General features: G+C 40.0%; 1 protein-coding gene across 3 annotated transcripts in view; it reads left to right on the plus strand.

Moving 5' to 3' along the window:
• Positions 1-1,342: 1,342 nt before the first annotated feature.
• The window catches only part of SPTLC1 (serine palmitoyltransferase long chain base subunit 1), a 43,499-nt gene continuing 27,494 nt past the window's right edge, over positions 1,343-17,347 (plus strand). For all 3 annotated transcript variants that reach the window (XM_068422291.1, XM_068422292.1, XM_068422293.1), the window contains exons 1-5: positions 1,343-1,436; positions 3,422-3,529; positions 9,392-9,486; positions 13,521-13,614; positions 14,088-14,160. In XM_068422291.1, the coding sequence (XP_068278392.1) occupies positions 1,377-1,436; positions 3,422-3,529; positions 9,392-9,486; positions 13,521-13,614; positions 14,088-14,160 (430 nt within the window). In that variant the 5' untranslated portion in view covers positions 1,343-1,376. The remainder of the gene's footprint in view (positions 1,437-3,421; positions 3,530-9,391; positions 9,487-13,520; positions 13,615-14,087; positions 14,161-17,347) is intronic.

Below are 17,347 nucleotides of genomic sequence, written 5' to 3' on the forward strand. Positions count from 1 at the left end.
GTCATTAAGTCCAGAAACTGGGTGAGAAGATTAACTATTACGCACTTCTGTCAGCGTGAAAGTGAAGTCCACTGCTTTTAACCATCTGCTACTGTAAAACTATAGCTTACTGTTTGCTCGTAGTTAGCCACAGCACCAAAGGTTTTCACTGTCATCTGTTTAATCAACTGCTGCCCCAGGTTCCCCTCCTCTAACCATCCTGAAGACTAGTGAGTGAAGCCTCAAGGGGTGCAGTTCCACAGTGCTCTCCCAGAAGACCATCAGAAGCCCTCCACAGCTGTTTAGCTTCAGTGAAGCAGCTCCCAAACATCTCCTTTAGCAGCAATATCCTTTGTTCCCTTTCCATCAAGTGCTACCTCACCTCATAAGCAAACTTCTTTCCAGCTCCCCCTCCTCTCCACTGCCTTTTAGGCAGTTGCTCAAGTCCTGTGTGGCTGTGCGCAGGGACTCAGTCACCTCCTCACACTCAGATGCATCTGTGCAAGGTCTTCAGCATTACTCCTTTTCTTCATGGGGTTTCTCTCTCCCCAGGAATGTTCAGCTTTCGTGGCTACTCACTTTGGCAAGCCTCTTAAAGCTGTAATTTCTCGTATTTGAATTTACTCATTATTTCCACTATAGTCTAGTTTTGCTTTTGCTGTTCATTAGCCGAGTATCTCAACAACCATTTCTTACAGCAATGAGGTCACTGGTTACAGATGTAGAGGCAGGAACTGTAACGTGTGTTGATGAGGTACCAAAGCACAGGCTCTGCCCCTTGGCAGCTTCCCACCTGGGACGGTGTGGGGCCGAAGAGGCCTACGGGTGTGGAGAAAGAGACACCAAGATGATGCCAGCATGTTCAACAAGTAGGGCCTGGTTTGAAGTGTGGTGAGGAAGTACATGCCAATGCATCCAAGTTTATCTTCTTATTCAAGTTCAACTTATAGCTAATTTCATTTATTTAGCGCTGAAAAGCGCATCTTCCCAGTCCGGCCTGGCTCCCTGGCCGGGGCTGCCAGAGAAAACCGCAGCCCGTGACGACGACCGGGAGCAGTCACTGTCCGGCTCCCCGCGCAGCACACAGGGCGGCCACGCGCACCGCCAAACAAGCCATTTCGTTACAAACCACCGCTCTAGAATCTAAGAAGAGCGGCCCCAAGCCCGCGCCTCCTCCCGCGCCCTCCCGCGCCCTCCCGGGCCCAGGGGCGCAGGGCTGCGCGGCCCGGCCTATCTCGGACCGCCCGCCGCCATGCGCCGCCGCCTGCCCTGCCCTGCCCCCGCCGGGCCGCAGGGGGCGCTCTCTCGCGGCCCAGGCCCAGTCGCCCCGCCCCGACGGCGGCGTAGGGCGGTGGCGGCGCCCAGGCGGGCCGCAGAGGCGGAAGCGGGCGGACGCGATGGCGGCGGGCGTGGGGCAGCAGTGGGTGTTGGTGGAGATGGTGCAGGCTTTCTATGAGGTGCGGTCTGGGGCGCGGGCCCGGGGTGCTGTCCGAGCGCCGGCGCGGGGCGGCTGGCACCCGCCGCCGGGAGTGGGGGGGTGGGGGTGCCGGAGGGGTCCCACCGCCGAGCCGCGCGCCGCCGCGCCGAGGCGGCCGGGGCCTCCGGACGCCCCATGGCTGTGGGAGCTTGGGTGACGGGTGTGAGGGGTGACGGATGTTGGGTGCAGGGAGCGGGGAGGTAGAACCGGGCCTGCCCCGGCGCTGGTAGCCGGTGAGCCTCTCCCGGTGGCGGGGGAGGGTGGTGGCTGGCAGGGCCGCGCTGTGTCTGGCCCGCGTTGAGTCAGGAGCTGCCGCGGGTCGGTGCCGCCGGTGTAAGGCTGCGCGCGCAAAATTGTGAATGTATGTATGTGCGCCGTATTTATATATTGGAAAAATAGATGCGCGCACTTATGTTTTTTTCTGTTTAAGTTTATAAAGCTGCGTTTAAGGTGTATACCAGAGCATTAAACCTTAATAAGATTCACAGTGTCCTTTGCGTATAAGTTCGGGGTTTGTACCTTACAAGTGTTATTTACTCGTGAAGAAACAACTTTTAAATGTTTGTGCTTGAGGCCTTTCCTGGAGGGGATCAGCATGGCATGTTTGTGTACAGGCTTTGCTTCGCGGTATTAAAAAGGATGTGCTGGTGATAGGCGGTGCCCTTGTATCAGCACTCTGTTTCCCTGCCTTCCTTTGGCAAAGGCTGGTGACTTTTTAAAGAAGGCTTTGCAGTACAGATATGGAAATGCTTAGCTACTGAAGCTGGTGGCACAGTCTAGTACACTGAATTCAGGATAATTGTAGGCACTGAAAAGCAAGGGGGAGGTAGTTTGTGTGGACCTTTACTGCTGCTACACTATATGTTCTTTAGATGTCATGGTGTACGTACGTGTTCTTGATACATTTTTTGAACTGAAAAGTACTCAGCAAATTATAAACTCATTATTTGCAGTTTGATATGCCATAGGACTTCTTACTGCTTTTTAAAACTTGTGTTTAATCTTGTCTTAGTTTCTGGGTACGTGGAGCATTCCACTTCCTTTGTTGGCAGGTCAGATCCCACCAGAAAACGTTGATGTGTGGGAGCTCTTCGACTGAGTTAAAGAGGGAGTGCAGTAGTGTGTGTGCACTTTGAGTCTTTTAAAAATAGTAGGCATCCACAGTGTAGACAGAAGCCTTTCTGAAATGGAATAACTAAACCCATCATTAAAACTAGGTGTCAAATGCTGATGCCATAACTCCACATCTACTTTAAACTAGCTGTGCTGCCAGAGGAAACTGACTTTCCTTCCTCCAAGCACCCAAAGAGGCTAACTTTAACATGGGTCAACTCTCTGTTCTAGTTTGCTGTATATATTCCTAATTATTGTGTCCATGCAAGAAAGTAAGTAACACAGGCGAAACTGCTTCTGGTGACTGTGTTGGGTTATACCTGCTCAAAGTGCCCGTGAAACTAACAAAAAATGGCTATGAGGACAGGATTAGGTTTCTTTGTAAATAATAGTAGCTGTTACTGCTGATGGACTGTAAGTTATAAGAATGTAGGGTTGAAGTGGGTGTGTATAGATGACAGAGACCTTCAAGCTCTCAGGAGACTTCTGCTTGTTGTGAAAGCTTTCTGCCTTCACAGATACTGGTGCAACCTGTATGGCTTATCTGCCTTTCCTCTCATTACTCAGTTGGTGTGCATGTGTGGAATGGAAACTGCTTATCGATGTAGAGCGTGCCTTGTTTATTAACAACAGAATAAATCCATTCAAGCTCAAGTTAACAGCTGCAAGTAGTAGTTGCAAAGCAATCCACTTTCATATAATTATATTTTTTACTGATTTAGAAATACATATCAGCTGATGATCAGCTTTGTTTTTTTTCTGAGTGTACGAGTAGAGACAAAACTGTTGCATGGCGTCACACTGATTCAAAAGAATTCTGTGTAGACTTGTTTTTGTGCTTTTTATTTTCAGGCTCCTGCTTACCATCTCATTTTGGAAGGAATTCTAATTCTATGGATAATCAGACTTCTTTTCTCCAAGACATACAAGCTTCAAGAGCGATCTGATCTAACACCTAAGGTATGGTGGAAAATTATTGTTCTTTAGCGAAACAGTTTGTAGCTATTGATATATTTGGCTGTTGAACAATTGCTGCATCACAAATTGTGCTGGTTTTTCTTAGGATTTCAAAGGGTAAGCTTACTTTGGACTAAGAAACTGCTTATTGCTTAAACGCTTCAGTTCATGCTTTTTAAGTAGCACTATGTTTGAGAGTCTGAGAAATATAGAACTGATGTGACTGTGACTGCTAAGCTATGAAAAGCTAGAATTAGCTCTAGTCAGTGGATGGCTTTGTTTTAAAAATGGAAGCTCTACTAAAAAACACGAAACAAAATGAACTATAATTGTAGAGAGTAGGAACGTTACCAGTCTGTACATGTGGTATCTGTGAGTAATAACACTGAGAGTTTACAGTGTTAAGTGGGTTCCAGAAAACTTTGTAGTTTGGGAGTAATTATCTTCTTTTGCAATGTAGTTGTCTCAAAAAAAAAAAAAAACCCAAAAAAACAAAGCTATAATTGTTTGTGAAGACTGGAATTTCTCCCAGACTTCTGGCTGGAGACTACTAGAAGTGAGTAGAGTTTGTTCTGGAGATGTCACTGGACTAGTTTGTCTGAGACATGGTCTGTAATTGGGCTTGCTGCATAATGTCAGAGGATGCCATTGGATGTATACAAAGGATGATTGGATGCACTCTCTAAATGTGAAAATAGTGAGGTGAACAAGGAGACACCAATTTTTCTCAGTCAAAGATGACCTATAGCACTGTATTGCAACGTGACAACCAGCTTGTGTGAGGGTTGATCTGAACAATCTGAAGTCCCATAATAACACAAACTTAGTTTGCTAGAGCTTCAGAGGAAGTGTTCTTTGTGAATGGGATAAAACACTGGAATTTCTTCATGGTACTGGGGCAGGTTTGTGAAACAGATTTATGGGTGTTTTACCTTGTCAGTCACATCTATATCATGCATTTGCACCCTTTTTGATCTTGTTTTCACTAAGGATGCATGTTAAGCATGTGGGCTTCGTGTAATGCATCGGTAAACAGGATGCAGGGACTATAGGCACAAGGCTGTAAATGTGAGCAAAGCTGCAGGCAGTGTCCTCTTTTGGGGACTACTTTCTAAATGAGCTTAGAGTATTCTAGGGAACGCTTTAGCATGTATTTATTAGAGGCATTTAATATTGGACGCAAGAAGTGATCTGAGCAGGAATCAAAAAAGGCCAGTTCAGTTTTGTGCTTGGAAGGGTTTGAATTGATCCTGGGATTCTTGAAGTTTGCCACCTTTGATAAGAATACAGAGGAGGAGTGAACACAAAGGGAAGTCCAGTGTGGTGAAGCGCTGAATGTTCAGATCATCTAGGAAGATGTGCTGCAGCTTTAAAGTAGCTCCTGATTGTCCATTCAGAAACTATGATAGTTCATTTAGTAGAGTTTTCCCACATCAGGTGGTTTTGATCTGTGGTATTTTGGAGGATAACTTTTTTTCTTTTGAAAGATTCATTCTCTCTGCCGTAGATGGTAGGAAAAGGCTCTTTGCAACTTTTGCCTAACTGGTGACCTGAAAAAGCTGAAACCTACCTTTTCCTTACAGAGCAGGAATTACACTCAGATACTTCTATGTGTACTTGAATGTTATCATCCAGTTGCAGGTCATCTCCTTCATTCACTGACAGACCATTTTGCAGAAGTTGAGGTGTTTAAGAAAGTGCTCAGACAATCTGGAACAGCGGTATGTGGGGAAGAAAATTGTTCTGTATCTTAACTGGGAGCAATGAGCAATTGGGAGATTGCGCATGTAGCTAGTTTGCTGCAGCTCAGTGGAAGCAGGGGTTTAGAAGAGGGTCAAAAGGGGTAAAAATGTTTGGAAATGGCTCATGCTTAATAACAATCCTGCTTTTGCAGGATGACAATAGTAAATTTCACTGGCAGGGCAGCAGTAGCAGGCTTGCGTAAGAATAGAAACATGCAACTACATTATTGCTGTGATACTTCTGATGAGATTTATATGAACTTCTAGGGATACAAATGAATATGAATACTAGCAAAAATCCAAAGTGATCAAGAATTGCATTGTTCAGATACTGGATACATTGATTCACAGTTGCAAGGCACAGAAGAAAAAAAAATTGCAGAGTGCTAAGAGCTGTATTACAGCAAAGGACTTGACTTGATGTTGAAGATGTCAACACCGCTAGCTTCTTGTTACATGTTTCTTGATGGCAAAAAGAATAGTATGGGGGAATTAATTGCCTTTGGTCTGATGGTATGTTCAGGCTGGCTGATGATGAAGGAGATTTAGTTAGTCCATGTGGCTTTACCATTGACCTCTGAAGATGGAAACAACGTTTTCCAGAGGAAGAACTATTTGGAAGGGAATGTCTTGTCTACAGATAGTTTATTGAAAGTCAGCATAGATACAACAGTGAAGTGAAAGTGTGAATGTGTCTTCTACAGTTGGAGGACTTCAGTAGACTGGTACATCAGAGGTGCGGAGTGATTCCATCTCTTTTTCTAGAATGTAGGTAATGGCTGTGAAAAGAGCTCATTTATTTTGTGTAGGGGAATAGCTGTGAGGAAACCCGCCATGCCCCTACCTTAATCTTCACTAAAAATCCACAGATAGTTGACACTGGTCTCTCTGGTCGGTTAGCCCCAGTAGGCAGCTAAGCACCACACAGCTGCTTGCTCACTTTCTTGCCCACCCCCAGTGGGACAGGGGAAGAGGAAAGGAAGAGTAAAAGCAAGAAAACTTGTGAGCGAAGATAAAATTGTTTAATAAGCAAAGCAGAAGTGGAAGAAGAGAGAAACAAAACAAGTGATGCGAAGACAGTCAATCACCACCTCCCGTGGGTGGACCAATACCCAGCCAGTTCCTGAGCAAAAGATGGCTAACTTCCCTAAGACCCTTCTTTTCCCTTTTATTGCTGAGCGTGACATAATATGGTATGGAATATCATTTGGTTAGTTCAGGTCATATGCCTGGTTGTGTTGCCTCCCAACCTCTTGTACAGTCCCCAGTCTGTTCACTGTGGGGGCAGAGTGAGAAACAATGCCTTGACACTGCAAATGCTTTTCAGCAAAAGCTACAATGTTAGTGTTATCAGAATCGTTTTGGTTTCAGATCTAAAACACAGCACTATACGAGCTGCCCTGAAGAAAACTAACACCATCCCAGCCAGACCTGGTACGGTCTGTTTCATATAATGTGGGATCTCACAGAGCCAGTTTTCTGGGTGCGTATTAAGCTGCATGTAGTAACATGCTGGCTGTTCAGCAAGGAGACTGATGATTTGCCTTCTGATTTTTTCTAGTTTGATTCATGCTGTGGTGTCCAGTCTTTACTGCACCAAAAAGGAATACTCAGTTGCTCAGGTACAGGTGCTGGAAATAGGCCGGCTCAGGCAGTGGAGCCCAGGCTACCTTTATGTCAGCCACTCATGTAACAATACTTGGAGTTTCTCTGTGCATTATTGTTGGGGATGCTGCCAGAGCAGAGCTGGCTCCGTGTAATAGTTATTACTGAAGAATACCACTATTGCGCAGCCATCTCGATGTAATCTGTCTCGGTGTGATCGACCAGTCTGTCCTGGGGAACCAGAGGTAGGTGATATATTATGCAACCTAGTGCACTTAGGAGTCACACTTCTAAAACAGTGAAGGTAGCTTCTGGGTTTTGTCAAACATATACCAAGAATACTATGAAATCCAGTGCAGGAATCGTCTCTCAACCAACTGTCTGTCATGCTTTAATAACAGTGTTTGTAGGTATTCCTATTGGTTCTGTTCCAAAATAATGAAACCTCCCAGATTATTAGCTAAAAATGTGGAATAGTTCTCTGTGGCTCTAAGTTCCTGATAGTATGGGATTTTGGGAAGTACAAATAAGTCTGTGGCCAGACAGGATGCTAGACATAGAGATTCTTGTGGGCTTTTCACCCCCCAAAAAATGTACAGAAAAGTGGCAAAGTGCCACTGAGAACTGGAGTGGGCTGTGAGAGGCTGCATGGCATCATTTAGCTACAAGCCCACTCTCAAGCCAACAGCCATTTGTGTGAAAGGAAGGTGGCTTCCAGAATTATGTCTTTCACTCTGCAGTGAATGATACTGAGCTTTTATCTCAGAATCTCTGAAGTCCTACCAGGAGCCACATCTTACCATATCTGGATGGGAGGAATAGTTGTTCTCTTTGGGTTTAGAATTTTCACCCCAGTAGTAGCATGGGAACAGTTTTATTAGAGTGATATTAGTCAGGAGGCTGGAAGGTTCCTGTCAGAGACAAATGTTTAATGCATGGCTGAGAAATACTGTGGGCCACAAGAGCTCTCTTGTGCAGGAAGAGCATTCAGAGATTGATCAGGTGTTGTTCTACAGGGAAGAGCAGATGTAGTCTGTTCTTGTAAAGGTTTTCAGTCATTTTGAGCCAAGACTGCCTATGTAGGTAAAGATTCTTGTAAGTATTAGCATAGTTTGAAAGAGAGAAATTTCTAACATGCCAATTGTTTGTGCCAATTTATGCCATATCGATATGTGATTCTATAAATACCATGAAATGAAAGACCTGTTATTTGAGGACCAGCAAATAAAAAAAAATTGTTGATCTTTGGATATTGACATGGATGCATGTATGACACTGTTTCAAAACACTAGTGCTAGCTAGAACTGTCTTCATGAACATAATTGCTACCTTTTCTTAAAAACCAGGGTCAACAAGGCAACTTATTTAAATAATTTGGGTTGGATGTGTTTACACCCAAGTACTTCCCTTACCCAAGGTATCTGGTGTTTAAAAAGTAAAAACCACAACCAAAAAAATACAACCATCCAAACCCATTTTTCTTATATATATATATGTGTGTGTGTGTATTTAGATAAATATATTTTAAATGTTTATATGCACAAGTGTATGAATGTGTATATTATAATTTATAAAATACAAACATCTAATATCTTATATTTTCATGTGTATTGTATATTAGTCATAAAAATAAAATATATACATTTTATATTGATACCTTTGTTTTATTTAACATTTATGAATGTTTATATAAATGTAAAAGAATTGTAAAAGGTAAAGAGGAAGAGCAGAGTATGTTGTCCAGTAAGTCTTGCTGTACTAATAAATAATCTTCTGGGAAAGTTCATCCTTCATACCGTGAAAGCAGATTTTGGTGATTTGCCTGAGTGGTTGCTAACTTATGTGAAACTAGTCTAATGCACCTGTTATGCTGGTCCACTGCATGTCCTTTGGCAAATCATCTAACTGAGGTTTTCGAAATAGTTTAAAGCACTTTGAAAAGGAATGTGCGTTCAGTGTTCCTCTGTGGTTAGGTGGGGGCTACGTGGTTTAGTAGTTGTTGTTACCATTTCTTGAGCATTTGGCAGTTTTTCTCCATTGTGTCCTGCTCATGCGTGTGTTACTTTGCTAAGTATTTTAATGCCACAGTTGTTTAAACAGCACTGTTGAGGACTTGAGAATGTAAAGTGAGGCAATTTATCTTCAATTATTATGTAATTTGTATTCAATTACATAAACTATAGAGGAGAATTTTCATAATTAATAGGTTGAATGAAGCAGTATTGATTAAAATTTGGCAGGGACACCCAGTTAGTATCTCTTGAATATCATATCATATCATGAGATCTTCAATGCACAGGCACAGCTGGGCTATCTTTCTTTGTATTTCCTTCCCTTTGAAGAATTCAGAGCCCCTCAGTTGAGCGTACTGATATAATATCAATTCTAAGTGTCTCAGAAAGGTGACACATATTAGCATACATCCTTTCTCACTCAACTATTACCAACTGTTTATTAGCACATAATGTCTTTTCTAATGGAAATCCTTTTTGAGCAATATTTATTTTCTCCTATTCAGGAAAAAGAAGAGTTGATTGAAGAATGGCAGCCAGAGCCTCTTGTACCTCCTGTACCAAAGGATCACCCAGCTCTCAACTACAACATTGTTTCAGGGTAAATGTAACCGAAGTAAATTCTGTTTTTCATTACAACTCACATACTTGTTGTCCATATTTTTAAGTGTATTCCTTACTAAGCATTTCCATATCCTTAAAACACTTCATAAATTAATTGCATTTTTAGATAGCAGGACTATATTTGCCGCTGAGGGGACTGTCCTGGTTTTGCAACATTAGCAAGACTATCTTATTAAGAAAATATTTCTTACTTTAAATGTTGTAATTAATTTTTTTTTTAAATATTGGAGGTGAGGAGGAGGGCACTTTATCTTTGACTTCATTGTTGGTCTGTACTGTTTGGTAGTAATTTGTTTCATTTTTTCTGAATATGCAGACTTAGACCTCCAAAAGTGGTTATCACCTTCTGTGTGGCAGTTGGGGAGGAAACTGTGTCATCACCAATCACTTCAGAAGAAACTGATTTTGTAGGTAGCCACTTGGCACTTCATGAGAAGTTGTTCCTGTTTGGACAGTCAGAAGTGGAGATGCTTGATGGCAACGTCATTTTGTGAGGAAATTATGGCTCAACATTACTTTCTTGTGCGGTATGAGGCCTTTAAAATGTGTGCTGACTTAGGCAAGAGTCACAGTATTACAGAAATTGCTTTGCAATTTCTTTCACAAGCTTCAGATTTGTTTATGTCAGTAACTTTTACAATATAAGCGTTCTTAGTAGCCTTCTAGAGACACTAATAATTTAAAATAATTTAGTGACAGAGCACAATTATTTGTTGTCGTAGGGAGCTCCATTTTGATGGTTCTGGCACCATGGAAAAGTCTGCCTTAGAAAAAGGATGCCTATTTTAACCAACCGTGATGTGAACAATCCTTCTGTTATTGTTCAGAATTTTGAAATAAGCAGTACTGTGGAGTTAAAGGAAGTGTTGGATGTTAAAAAAAAATTTGAACAAATATCTCTTTTAGATCAATTCAGAAAATGTTTACATTATTTAGAACTTTCCAGTGCTTACAGCTAGGGAATGTATGGTGACAGAATGTTAATGTGTTGTGGCTGTTAAACTTAATAGTGGCAATGGGGAAAACTTGGCATTTGTCTTGTAAGGTTTAAACTGCCAACTCACTACCCTCCCGTAAGTTGCTCAACAGCTATGAGATCGTTACTTGGGCTATAAACTTAACCCACATTTCAGAATTAATACAGAAATGAAAGTGTCTGCATCCTAATTTCAGCTGAAGACCATTTCTATCCCCTTTTTAATTAGTATTTTAGGGGACCCTATTGATGCTAATGAGGTATTCTTCTTTCAGTGATTTTCATGAGTTAGTGTCTACCGTAAATGGTGATTTACATAAATCTTAATTATCTTAGTATGTGGTAGTTTAATATGGGATATTTGCAGTGATGTGTGGATAGGGTTTATATAGGCTCATAACCACTTAGGAAATATTAAATATTTCACTAAAAATTTTGACCCAGTGTGTGGGGGAGACAGACTTCCTACTCCTTCAATATGCAAGGCAGTTTGTGCCTTATGTTAGTATGCTCCTTTCTGCTGAACACTTGCATAATCCCAGTAATGTTGCCAAATGATAAGCAAAGCCAATAATGCAGAGAGTTGTCCAAACAAAAAAAGTGACCAATCTTGAATCAGCGGTGAAGAAGTTACCCAGGACGGCTTGGTCACAGACTGGACATAGTTACTTCTTGTGGTAGCCTTTCTGTGAACTAATCCGTGCATGATAGCTTAGTTGTACAAGATCTCATTCAGAAAATCTAAACCTATTTCCTAAAACAGTATGTCTGCAAAATTCTCATGCTGATTCTCGTTTTGCTTTAAAATAAAGAGGCCCGAATGATTTGGCTTTTAACTTTATCATCTTCTGCAACTGATCTTTCAATACATGCAACACTTAAGAGATAAGTGAGAGGTCCAAGTACAGATAGAGCGCTTTTGGTCCTTAAAAGACACAGTTTCTGAAGGACGTGCTTGCAAGTTCTTTGAATATAGCTTGAAATTATATTTTTATTTATGGTTTCAGGTGGATCACTCAGTATCTCATAACTGTTGTTTCTAACCATGATACCTAACGAACTGTGTGGTACTAGGGGATGGGAGATACATGAAACTATAAAGAAATTAAGTGTTTCACTGTTTTTCTTTTGTGAAGTCTTGCTTTTGACATGGGAAGGAAGGTTTTATGATACTGTTAGCATCCATGTTTTGGGTGTAATTTTTCACTGGCATAAGCTTTTCCATGAGTGTTTTCTGCCTAACTGTGAGTGTTCCTTTAGAAGTTTGGGTAAAATACTGATAGCAAAGTGTGGCCATGTTTTCATGAGGGCTACAGCTTTGTTAGGGGCAAGTTGTTGGTGAGCATTAGTGTATTGTCTAGGTTTGAGAGGTGGAGCTGTGGGGGCAAGTTGTTGTAAATTTACCAGGTTTAAGAGTATGCTGGGAATATACTGAACCTCGTTAGTGCCAAAATGCATAGGTCTGTCTGTCTATTTATGTATCTATCTAAGTATCTGCAAACCTAAGTAGTTGTTTCACTTAATAGGACTTGCAACATTTGGTACAGCTCGTTGATGAGCAAGACAGAGGAACAGATCCAGGTGTATTTTTAATGGCAGTCAGTTCCCCAAGAGAGTTTGTTGCGCATTTATATAATGCTACTACTGTGCAGAAGATGCACTGTAGCAATACAGGACTGCTCCTTTGTGGGGTCAGGTGCAGCTTGAGTCAGTTTAATGCCATGGAATGACAGTGATGAAGATGCATGGCACATGCATTGTGTTAGCAAAAGCTTTCCAAAGCTGTTTTGTAAGCTTTGCAGGTGCTTGGTTGAAGCAACATGTACTTGATTTTTGAAGTGAACAGATACAAAACAAAATCACACTTTTTTTTAAGTGAAGTTCAGGCAGTTCAGTGTTAACTTTTAGTGCATAGCTTGGACTTAAAGTTTATTTGCTTTGCAGACCAAATATGCCTATTGAAATATTGTCAGCAACCAGATTTAGAGCAGCTATGCACAGGCATTTGACATTTGAGCAGCCCTGTTTAATTTTGATTGTGAAAATTGCTCAGTGCTAGTTTCCACATGGGAAAAGCTTGTTGAAACTATTGTATTTGAGGAATAGTATAGGATCTCAATTGTAATATTTGCCAGCACATGCAGAAACGGGCAGACATAAGGTTTTGTGTGCTTTAGCTTTGAGACTTCTCAACACTGAGTGATTAATTGAAACTTTTGATTTTGTAGTATTGAAGTGTGTTATTGCCAAAACAGGATTTTAGAATACAGCACACAGATGTGATGCTTGCATTTAAAGAGGTAATAGCTATTTTTATCTTCAATTTTTTAATAACTGTTTATCTAAATCATAATTTTTTAGGGCAGAAAATTTCTCTGCCCTTTGCTTCATACATATTGTGCTCTTGTTCATTTGTTAATATTGGGTGTTTTCAGACTTCCTGTGTTTCCTGATTACATGAGTTATTCAAACTGTTATGGATTAAACAGAATTGGAAACTTGAGATGACAGATAATACAATACTTCTGTCTGCTTACAGCTAGTACCTATGTTTCAGAAGCCCTATTCAGTACAAGATCGGTATTGTGGGTCTGCTTTATGACAAAAACATTGGCTTTTAATTAGTTTTTATAATGGAAGTAAGTAGCAATGAAATTTCCTTTTTATTTGTACTATTCCTTCTTTCAAATAGATATCACTTTGCTTTTAAAGGAGAAACTTTATCTCTTCAGGAGTCATCTTTGTATAAATTAAGTTTTCAACAGGGAATCATTAAACTAAATATCTCAGGAAGGTATTTACAATTTCTTTATTAAACTACAGGAATACAGTTTCTGCTGAGTATGGTAGTATATTTGCGACTTGACGCTGAACTTAAATGTTGATTGGCAGCTGCAAAGGAAGAATTAGAAAGAGAGAATCTTGAAAACGCTGTGTGGCTTTTACTGTTGAAAAACAAAACTCCTGTACTGTTCGAATGTTTATGAAAATGCCAACTGTTCATTCATAATAATAGGTCTGTTATTTTTTTTCAGTCCTCCCACTCATATAATCACTGTTAATGGCAAGGAATGTATAAACTTTGCATCGTTTAACTTTCTTGGACTTTTGGATAATGAAAAGGTTAAGGTGAGTTCTTCCAGTTACTGTATTTGTGTGATTATTCCTCTTTTACTTTGTATGTTATCTTGAAATTAAGAATGACTTCAGAAAGCACAAACTTTGTCAAGGAAGTGTACTTCTAAAGCAGTGAGGAAGATTATACACCTCAAAATTTTGCGCTATTTAAGTTTGTCTTTTTACTAAAGTGTAATCCGGTGTACTTACTGCATACTAGCTGATTATCAAGTTAGATTAGTATCTAATGTGCTTAATCATTAGAATACAATGAGTGATGCTTAAACACTTGTCTAAAATAGTTTTGATGTGAAATTAATTCATAGAATTCAGTATGCTATTATACTTTCTGTAGAGCAGGTCATGTTACATGATGCAAGAACTGGCCTGCATACATTAGTATAAAAATATCAATGTGAAGTACATAGAAGAGTTAGAGATCTAGTATAGTAATAAATATTTCATGTAATTCTTTTCTGTTAAAGAGTGCAGCCCAGGCATCTCTGAAGAAATACGGTGTTGGCACTTGTGGACCTAGAGGATTCTATGGTACTTTTGGTGAGTAACTTTCTTTGATCTGCCTTTAAACATGTTCAGACTGGTTTGTTAAGTCAGCCAAAATAGTCCTATGTATAAGCAGCAAATTGTTTCTGTTGCTTCTGACACACTTTTTACTGTAATTGTTAAAGATTGGTAGTGTTCATTGTTTGCAGCTTTGTTTCTTATTCATTTTATGTGTTTTCTTACTCTTTCTAATGCTGGTCTTGGAGGAGAGTTGTGAAGTTAAATATAATCTGGTTTAGTTCTGGTCACCACAGTAGAAAAAGAAAATAAACATACTAGATTCATGCACTTAAATTCATAATGCATGGTGAATTTAACTGTAAATTAATAGTAAGTTTCTAAGTAGACCACAAGAGGGCAATCTGATTTCTATGATAAAGATTATTAGTTAAGTTTATTTAATGCTGTAGTGAGAATGAAGTTCTCCTTTACTGATAACTTGTAATTAAGAGATTTTATGACATGAGCAGGTGTTACAAAGGGTTTTTTCATTCTTTTTAAGAAGTAGTAAGTTGTTAAATATCAGCCTCTGGAAATAGTTCTTTACAGGCATTGGTATTTTGAAATACTGCGTGGAAACCAAAGAGTAATACATGAATAGCTGCACCATTGCAGGATAAATACATTGACTCATCATCTTGTGAACTTTCCGGTCTCTTCCCAGAGGTGATGGAATTCACAGCATGTTTGTACTCGAATGATTTTATAGACTTAGCTTCCTATAGCCTTGACTTGAATTCAAGACTAGCTTGTACTTTTCTCAGTTAATCAAACTAGTCCTTTAAGTGATCAGCCAGGTGCTGTACCTATTTTGATTTGTTAGAAGTCTATATATCAGAACAAAGGTGCGTCTTTGATATAAATGTTATAGATTATTTATTAGCCTGTAACCGTAATTCATTTCTAAAGAAGGTGATGGTAGCCCATTGATTAGTAGAGAGCTTTTAGGAAGCTAGATTCCCTCACTGATCACAGTTCAGCCGTGATCTGTTGGAATTCATGCAGGTGCTTTCCCCCCCACCCCCCCACCCCCAAAAAAAAACCACTGAAAAGTTCAAAGAAACTTGTGGACTAATGCCTCCTGCCTTTTGAATCCAGGCTGATTTTAAGTTTTGTGAAATCTTTCACTTTGCTTCTTTCTAGTAATTATTCAAAACAGACTGGTTAAAAGTTGATTTTCTCTGGTAAGTGAGAGATTCTTTGGGTTGTTTCCTGCCCTCTTTGGAGGTCCAGTCCTAAGATCCAAACTGTATAGTTTTTGCATTTATTTTAGTTGCTGCTCGTTGGCTTCTGAATTTTTTGGTGCTCCGTTTCGCAAAGCAGGGGATAGAATCTGTGGTATTGCTGCATGAGAACACTAGTGAAGAAATGATGTTATACTCACCTATTTAAGGTATCATGTTTTACAGATAAAGTAATGAAAAATTGGTTTAAAATTTGATATAAACACCTGCTGGTCTTGTTGGATCCCGAACTATCTCACCATTTTCCCTTGACTTTTAAACATTTGAGTATTGCAGGATTATGAATCTCTGATAAGAAACACTTCTTACATCAGTAATGTTGTATGCCTCAAACTTTTCACACAATTTTTTGTGTGCTGTGACTTCAGTAAATGAGTCATGTTGTGTCCAGAACCACATAGTTTTGTCTTACTTAACTATATAGGATTTAATTGATGATTGTCAATTGGCGTCACTCAGAATTAGGGGATATATATTACAGACCTCTTTATTTGGAAACGTAGATATTCTGTTATAATTTATTTTGAATGGAGACTTGATTCTTCATATCTCTGCCTGTTTGAAGGGATCTCGTAGATTCATGAGTCCCTATTTTTGCTTCGTGTTGTATCCCTGAAAACTGCATGCATGACTTTATCCTATGATAAGCTTGAAATACTAGTGTATTCACACATAACTGATTCTTTATGGTTGTCTTCTCCGTAATGGCAGCTGAGGGGTGTATCACTTTTGGTGGAGGGGTTTTTTAAAGGCTATTATTGATTGCATAGCAGCTACAATTTCAGTCCTACTGTGAGGATCAGGACTGGCTACCTGAAAAAGTATATAAAAGATTATGTGGGATTTGGTCTCATTTCGTCTGGTTTTGACCTGCATGCGAGCACGTGCTAGGCACTAAACTGGCACTTCGTAGTGGTTGTTGACAATAATAGCTTTATTAAGGTGTCATAATTATGTAGAAAGCTGTTTCAGTCGTATCTTCCTCTGTGCAAATGTACTCTAGGTAGTGCTTGCAGCTTGCACTTAAGCTAGGTTAATCCAAGTGATATAACCAGACTAAAGCAAATCATTGCAATAAAGAACAGGAGAGCCAGATAGTATTCTGGTTTTATCACAGTGGAGTACTAGTGAAGCCTTAATTAATACTGTCTTAAGCTTTTCAACCTCACTATTATACAAAGCATTCATTCCCTTATGTAATGATGTATCAGGTTTGTGTATGCTGTATGTCACTCTGAACTTAAATGTTCTTGCCCTTGGCAAAATTTACTAGGCTTGTAGAATTTTTTTCCTTAACACAAATATGATTATATTTTTTAGTTCATTATTGCTGACAGTATTTCTTTCACCCACTGTTTTTACCTAGCCCTTGCTCAGTGTAGTGGTGGTTGTTGCTGATTAAAGCTCAGTGAGAAGCATGCAAGTTTTCATTTTTAACTGTGATGTTCTTGTCATCTTTTCCAGTTTTTTAGTTCAAGGATGTAGGTGGTCTTTTACATGCAAACAAAACATTTTTCCCCATTAGGTATCAATAGCTGGGCACTCAAAATAGTAGTTCAGTCCCGGTTTCCTCTAATTTGTAATTCTCTCCTGGCAGGGCTTCAAGAAGGAGCACTTTTGGCTGAATGTTTTTTATATTGTGTGTTTTAAGTGCCATGTGGCCAACCTCTTTTTTGGGGGCTTGCTGCCAGAAAAAAAAGATCTTTCTTGGGCTTTTTGTTCAATAATTGAATCAAAGTTCATCCATCCTGTTTTGAAACTTGACTGGAGATTGTTTCATTGGTCCTGAAGTCCATGTAACAATAAAGAAAAAGACACAAAGATTCTGGAAAAGGACTGCTTAAAATCTCTATCAGAAAGTGGATTAGATTACTCAAATCAATATCCTTCCAAAGGCTTTGGAGAAGAAAGGCTATTCTAGATTTCTCCAACTGCTT

Source organism: Nyctibius grandis, chromosome Z (assembly GCF_013368605.1).
Source record: "Nyctibius grandis isolate bNycGra1 chromosome Z, bNycGra1.pri, whole genome shotgun sequence".
NCBI classification, from domain to species: domain Eukaryota; kingdom Metazoa; phylum Chordata; class Aves; order Nyctibiiformes; family Nyctibiidae; genus Nyctibius; species Nyctibius grandis.